The following is a 7,500-nucleotide window of genomic DNA, read 5'->3' as shown; positions in this document are numbered from 1 at the left end:
AATAGCATTTGATTTCATTTTTATGTTCATGTATTTGTTTACATATTCATTCATTTATTTTACTGTTGTTACCATTATCATTTCTATTATTTTCTTCTCTTTTTATTTTTTATTATAGTCTCTTAAAAAATTCATGTTTATTTTTCCCGATTATTCTTAATCATACTGTTATATTTCCAATTTTAATATTAGTCTAAATTTTCCTTATTCTTTTCCTGCTAAATTAATTGCATTTTTGAGGGGGGGGGGGTGTTTGCATTTCCTACCAACCCACTTCCCTCTTCCTCTTACCACCCCCTACCCCTCCCTCCTCCCCCTAATCCCCTTCCCCTTCCTTGCTCCTACCTCCCCTCTTCCCTCCCCCCTCCCCCCCTTTCAAAGCTCGTGCCTGGCCACCAATGAGGCTAATACTCTTAACACGTCTGTAATGGCACAAACATGCAGTGCCGGGAGGGGGAGGGGGAGGTGGTGGAGGAGGGGGAGGGGGGGAGTTGGAGTGAGAAGGAGAGGAAAATAGGGGGTGGACACGAATCCCCCCCCCCCCCCACAACCCCCGTTTTGCTTCTAACTTTCCATGGTTCTCTTCACGGGCGGCCTGCGTATTTCTGCTTCGTTTCATAACACTTTTCTGGAGTTTATCTTTTGTATCTCTCTAACTTTACACATGTGACATCTCTCTCTCTCTCTCTCTCTCTCTCTCTCTCTCTCTCTCACTCTCTCTCTCTCTCTCTCTCTCTCTCTCACTCTCTCTCTCTCTCTCTCTCTCTCTCTCTCTCATTCTCTCTCTCTCTCTCTCTCGCTCTCTCTCTCTCTCTCTCTCTCTCTCTCTCTCTCTCTCTCTCTCTCACTCTCTCTCTCTCTCTCTCTCTCTCTCTCCTCTCTCTCTCTCTCTCTCTTTCAATTTTTATATATATATATATATATATATATATATATATATATATGTGTGTGTGTGTGTGTGTGTGTGTGTGTTTGTGTGTGTGTGTGTGTGTGTGTGTATGTGTGTGTGTGTGTGTGTGTGTGTGTGTGTGTGTGTGTGTGTGTGTGTGTGTATGTATTTATATATTTGTGTGTGTGTGTGCTCGTATATGTTTGTGTATGTTACTGATTCCTTTTTCACCTCCGTTCCCTCTCAGGCATTGTCTGGACCCCCCCCCCCATTCACCACTCCCACCCCCCATGCTTCTACTATAGGCTCATCTTTTGGATTATGTCTTTATTTACCGCGTCACCACCTGCGTCCTCCTTCTCCCCTCCTCCTCCTACTCCTCCTTCTTCTCCTCCTCCTCCTCCTCCTCCTCCTCCTCCTCCTCCTCCTCCTCCTCCTCCTCCTCCTCCTCCTCCTCCTCCTACTACTCCTCCTCCTACTCCTCCTCCTCCTCCTCCTCCTCCTCCTCCTCCTCCTCCTCCTCCTCCTCCTCCTCCTCCTACTACTCCTCCTCCTACTCCTCCTCCTCCTCCTCCTCCTCCTCCTCCTCCTCCTCCTCCTCCTCCTCCTCCTCCTCCTCCTCCTCCTCCTCCTCCTACTCCTCCTCCTCCTACTCCTCCTCCTCCTTCTCCTCCTCCTCTTCCTCCTCCTTTTTCATGTCTCTTTGCCCTTTGCCTCTTTGTTCTTCTTCATGGCTTTTCTATTTTTTCTTCCCAATCTTCTACTCCTCCTTCTCCTTCTTTTTCTTCTTTTTCTTCTTCTCTTCCTTCTCTATTCCCTCATCATCGTTTTCTTCTTCTTCTTCTTCTTCTTCTTCTTCTTCTTCTTCTTCTTCTTCTTCTTCTTCTTCTTCTTCTTCTTCTTCTTCTTCTTCTTCTTCTTCTTCTTCTTCTTCTCCTTCTTCTTCTTCTTCTTCTTCTTCTTCTTCTTCTTCTTCTTCTCCTCCTCCTCCTCCTCCTCCTCCTCCTCCTCCTCCTCCTCCTCCTCCTCCTCCTCCTCCTCCTCCTCCTCCTCCCTTGTCACCCCCCGTCTCCTTCTGGATTTTACCATCCATTCATCTCTTCATCAGCTATTATAGTGGCGGGGGCTGTATCACCGCTATTACTCCCCCCCCCCCCTTCTCTCTCTCTCTCTCTCTCTCTCTCTCTCTCTCTCTCTCTCTCTCTCTCTCTCTCTCTCTCTCTCTCTCTCTCTCTCTCTCTCTATTTCCCTGTCCCTCTCCTTCTCCCTTTTCTTCCCTCGGTATCTCTTCCTCACTCTCACTCTTTCCTCCCCTTCCTTCCTTACCCTACCTCTCCTCCCTACCCTATCTCCCTTCCCTTCCTATCCTACTTCCCATCCTACCTTACCTCCTTTTCCTTCCCGTTTTCGCCTCCCTTCGTGAACTTCCTTCCTTTCCCGTCCTTCCCTCCCTTCCGTACCTCCCCACCCTTTCCTACCTCCCCTCCTTACCCAATCTCCTTTCCCTACCCTGCCTTCCCTCCCTTCTTTTCCTTCCCTACCTCCCTTCTCTCCTACCCCTCATAACCCCCCTTCCCTACCTCCCCTCTCTCCTACCCCTCATACCCCCCTTTCCCCACCTCTCACGTTCTCCTTCTTAAGCGCCCCCCCCCCCCCCATCTCCTCTATGGATTGTGCTGACACGCCAGCTAATACTTCCTATCATATTGATTTTGTAATCAATGTGCTTTGTAATGACTTGTTCAATTAGGACTGAATAAATGTGCGTGTTCGTTTACGCGCTGTGTGTGTGTGTGTGTGTGTGTGTGTGTGTGTGTGTGTGTGTGTGTGTGTGTGTGTGTGTGTGTGTGTGTGTGTGTGTGTGTGTGAGAGAGAGAGAGAGAGAGAGAGAGAGAGAGAGAGAGAGAGAGAGAGAGAGAGAGAGAGAGAGAGAGAGAGAGAGAGACAGAGACGAAAGCAAAGACAAAAATAAACAAACAAACAAACAAACAAACGGAGAGAAACGAACATAACAAAAAAATCATATAAACCTAAGACCATACTAGAGTGTCATACCCCTCTACCCCCCACCCCGATGCCCCCCCATATGCCCCCCCCTCCCCCCAAGCGTTCCTCACACACAATACTCTCCATACGATCCCCACAGCCTCGGCGGGCGGTCGGGCCATCGTTGGGAAATGCCGCCACCTTCAGCCTCTAACTTATGAGGAATGAGGGTCACAAAAGTCCTTGAACACATACACAATAACTCTGTGATTTGGTAAACGAATGAAGGAAAAGGGGAAGGAAGGGGGGGGGGGGGGATAATCAGGGAGGGAGATGGGGTATTCCCTCCCCCCCACCGTCCCTCCCTCCCTCCCTCCCTCTCCCTTCTCCTTCTTCCCCTCTTCCCCCCTTTCCATCTCTTCCGTTTATTACCTTCGTTATACTGTTACTGGTTGTTCCCTCACTCCCCATTCCCTCCCTCCCCTCCTCTCCCATTTCTTAAGAGGCCTCTCCTGGACACACTTACACCCATCCCCCCCTTCCACCCCACCCCCGTCTCTCCTCTTCCTTATCTTCTTGCTCCCAGAATTTATTTTCTCCTCTTTCTCTTTCATCCTTCTTTTCTTTTTCATCCCAGTTCTCTGTCTCTGCCTATGTGTCTCTGTCACGCGCGCGCGCGCACGTGTGTGTGTGTGTGTGCGTGTGTGTGTGTGTGTGTGTGTGTGTGTGTGTGTGTGTGTGTGTGTGTGTGTGTGTGTGTGTGTGTGTGTGTGTGTGTGTGTGTGTGTGTGTGTGTCTGTGTGTGTGTGTGTGTGGGTGTGTGCATGTGTGTGTGTACATATTTGTTTACTTATTTATATATATATATATATATATATATTTACTTATATATATATATTTATATATATGTATACATACATATATACAGATAGATAGATAAATAGATAGATAATTTTCTATTTTTCTTATTTTCCTTCCCCATACCTCTCTATCTTCCTCCGTCCCTCCCTCCCTCCTTTCCTCACTGCCTCCTTCCCTTCCTCACTCATTTATCTCCCCCTTATTTTTTATCTCTTTCTCCTCTCTTCATCTCTCAAGATCCCTGCACCCCCACCCTGCTCCTCCCTACCCTATATCTCTCTCTCCTCCCTCACTCCTCCCCTCCCCCTTCCCCATTCACTCCCCTCCTCCTTCTCCCTCTCCTCTCCCCTGCTCTCATTCACTCCATCATCGCTTCATCTTCCTGTTCGTCTACATCAGCTGGGACCTTCTTCAAACCCCATTTTCATTCCCCCTTTTCTCCTTACTTCGAAAAGATAGGGGAGGAAGAGGAGGATGGAGGGAGAGAGGGAGGGAGAGGAGGATGGAGGGGAGAGGGGGAGGAAGAGGAGGGTGGAGGGGAGAGGGGGAGGAAGAGGTGAATGGAGGGGAGAGGGGGAGGAAGAGGGGGGTGGAGGGGAGAGGGGGAGGAAGAGGTGAATGGAGGAGAGAGGGGGAGGAAGAGGAGGATGGAGGGGAAAGGGGGAGGAAGAGGAGGATGAAGGAGAGAGGGGGAGGAAGAGGAGGATGGAGGGGAGAGGGGGAGGAGTGAGGAGAGGCATAGAGGAGAGAAGATACAGGAAGAAGAGAATTTTGAAGAGGGAAAAGAGGGAAAGAAGGGGAGGGAAAGGAAGGAGGGCGAAGGAGAATTTGGTTGGTGGTGGGTGGAGGGAAAGGGGAGCATAAAGACGAAATAAAGACACGATAAAGCACGGGTTTGAAGAGAAAGGGAAAAAGGGGAAGGAGAAGGAAGGAAGAGAAAACGGAGAGGAAAAGGAGAGAAAGCGGAGAAGGGGCTTGTTACAGAGAGAAGGATGGGAAGGGGGAGGGGGGGGGGAAGGATCTAGAGAGAAAGGAACTAGAAAGGGGGATGGAGGGGATGAAGCTAGAGGGGGGGGGAGGTCGAGGGAAGCTGAATGCTTCCTCTGCTAAAGACAATATCCTTCATAAATCTCCCAAGGGGCGAATCCAGCAGAGAAGGCTTTGAGGCGGAGAGCTTCGGACTGAATATTCATGGACCCCCTCCCCCCTTCCCCCCTACCCCTCCCCGTTACCCCCTACCATTACTCTCGCCCCCTCCTCTCCACCATCCCCCCCTTCCCTCCCCATGCCCCCTACCCTACCTTATGCCCCATATCCCTCTAGTATTGTTTTAGTTTTTACTTTCGAACTTAGCTATCCCATATTGGGAAAAAAACAAGGTAATCTATTATTCACTCCAATATGCTGTGTGTGTGTGTGTGTGTGTGTGTGTGTGTGTGTGTGTGTGTGTGTGTGTGTGTGTGTGTGTGTGTGTGTGTGTGTGTGTGTGTGTACGTACGTGCATGCGTACGTGCGTGTGTGTGTGTGTGTGTGTTCACTTCCTCGTCATTATTCAAATTGATTCACAGACAGCGAAACAGACTATGATTTATTCCGACCTGTTTCATCTGGTAACGCTATAAGTGAAATCCGCTCGCGTTGGCCACAGTGCTTGAACAGTCACTGATGATGGTTCTTTCCAGACACAACAGCGGCCGAAATTGATGTCACGTGACTTGAATATATCCCGGATGTGAAAATAAGTATACTTTTTCTTAGGTACGAACATTTGTTGTCGTTGTTGTTGTTGTGATTGTTAGTTGTTTTCCGACGAGTCGAAGGATGTACGCGGTGATAATACTTGTTCTTCGATACTTTTCATCATAGAAGATATTTATGTATGAAATGACTCGTGCAAAATTATCCACGTCATAGTGATAATGCCATGAAAATACGGCACCCAAGAGCTTATGCACAGCGGTTGACTTAAGAGAGAAAGTATGACTCTTCAGGAATTCCACCCACGGTGAAAATACACCTCGTCGCAGCGTAAGCCCTCGGTGAAGGTACCCCACTTCAGCTTGGTCTTCCCGGTGCATATAACCGCTGATGGACAACTTGTGTTCAGAACAACTTGTTAATGGGCTAGACCTTTATCTCTACCCTCCCCCCTCCTCCCCATTCCATCGGTCTTCTCATTCCCCATCTCTTTATGTCCCTAGTAAAGAAAAAAAGAAAAACTTGTTTAATATTTCACAGTCTCGTGTTAGACGTCTGCGCTGTATTTCATGAAACAGAATTTTGTATTTTGACAATTTCATCTTGCAATATCGTTTCTGTCATCTCTCTTCTCCCCTTCCTTCTTCGCCCTTCCTAGCCATTAAATACATTGGTTCTCGGTGTAAATAATTCTGTGTCGTGTCAGTTCTGTGAAGAATAATTGTATTTCACTTCACTGTGTTTGTATTGTTATATTTCTAACTTGATCTCTTATTTATATCCCCCTCTCTTCTTTCTCTATTATCTTTTCTCCTTTATAACCATTTCTTTTATTTGGCTAAGATAACGCCATTTCGCCAAAGCATGGGGTTTTATCGTAATTATTCGATATTCCTTCTTTCTTTTCGATCAGAGAAAGTATATAATTAATCTTTCAGTTTTTTCAATATCTTCCATGCAGTTGTGAGTCGTATGAAAATTTACATTTGTATATCTATTCAGGTATTTGTTTTCCTGTTAACTATCCTGAAAACACATGGATATCCACAATCAGATATATATCAAAGCACAAGTTCTTCACTCACTTGACCCAGGGACCAGATGCCAACAAGTGTTTTCGACCACCGACGCGTGTTGACAAAGCTGACCAAAGCCCCTGCTGAGGAGGGAAAACACCTGCGTATAGTCTGGCCGTCACACCTGCCCGTCCTCGGCCATGACATGAAATGGACATTAGTCGAGATCCAATAAAAATTTTGATGGCCTTCGTCGGGAAAGGGCTTTGGCGCCTTTCCTTTCTCTCCTTTGTTTTTGTTGCTTGTTCATCTTATTTTTCTGAGGTCCTTTCTGTCTCTCTGTGATGGTGTCTCTCTCTCCCTGTAATACATTTTTCTTTTACTCTTTTTATCCTTTGTCTTCCTTCCTTTTTCTTGATACTATTGTCAGTTTTCAAGCTTTTAAAATGACAGTCAGCCACGAGGATATTGTATTTCTCTCTGTGTGTCTGTCTCCCTTCCCATCCCCGCTTCCTCTTTCTCCTCGCTCTCAGCAAATCGCGTCTTGCATCCAAATGGATTTGCTGAAAACACATGAAAAGGACAGACACTTTGACACACACACACACTCACCGTTCAAGCAGTAGATAATCCCTACAAAGGTCTCTGTAAAACACCCATGCCCACTCACACTCACTCTCTCTCTCTCTCTCTCTCTCTCTCTCTCTCTCTCTCTCTCTCTCTCTCTCTCTCTCTCTCTCTCTCTCTCTCTCTCTCTCTCTCTCTCTCTATCTCTCTCTCTATCTCTCTCTTTCTCTCTCTCTCTCTCTCTCTCTCTCTCTCTCTCTCTCTCTCTCTCTCTCTCTCTCTCTCTCTCTCTCTCTCTCTCTCACACACACACACACACACACACACACACACACACACACACACACACACACACACACACACACACACACACACACACACACACACACCCACACCCACACACACCCATACCTTCGTGAGCGGGCTGGGACACACGCCAGCGCAGTAGTAGGCGTTGAAGAAGGTCGGCATAACGATCCACTG

General features: G+C 47.4%; 1 protein-coding gene across 2 annotated transcripts in view; it reads right to left on the bottom strand.

Annotated features, from left to right (window-relative positions):
* LOC125039723 overlaps positions 1 to 7,500 on the bottom strand; it is a 174,688-nt gene that overhangs the window by 13,949 nt on the left and 153,239 nt on the right. For both annotated transcript variants that reach the window (XM_047633951.1, XM_047633952.1), the window contains exon 6: positions 7,429 to 7,500. This exon is cut by the window's right edge and continues 123 nt beyond it. In XM_047633951.1, the coding sequence (XP_047489907.1) occupies positions 7,429 to 7,500 (72 nt within the window). The remainder of the gene's footprint in view (positions 1 to 7,428) is intronic.

Source organism: Penaeus chinensis, chromosome 27 (assembly GCF_019202785.1).
Source record: "Penaeus chinensis breed Huanghai No. 1 chromosome 27, ASM1920278v2, whole genome shotgun sequence".
NCBI classification, from domain to species: domain Eukaryota; kingdom Metazoa; phylum Arthropoda; class Malacostraca; order Decapoda; family Penaeidae; genus Penaeus; species Penaeus chinensis.
Note: the sequence above shows the minus strand (reverse complement) of the source record. Positions and strands in the feature narration are given on the sequence as shown.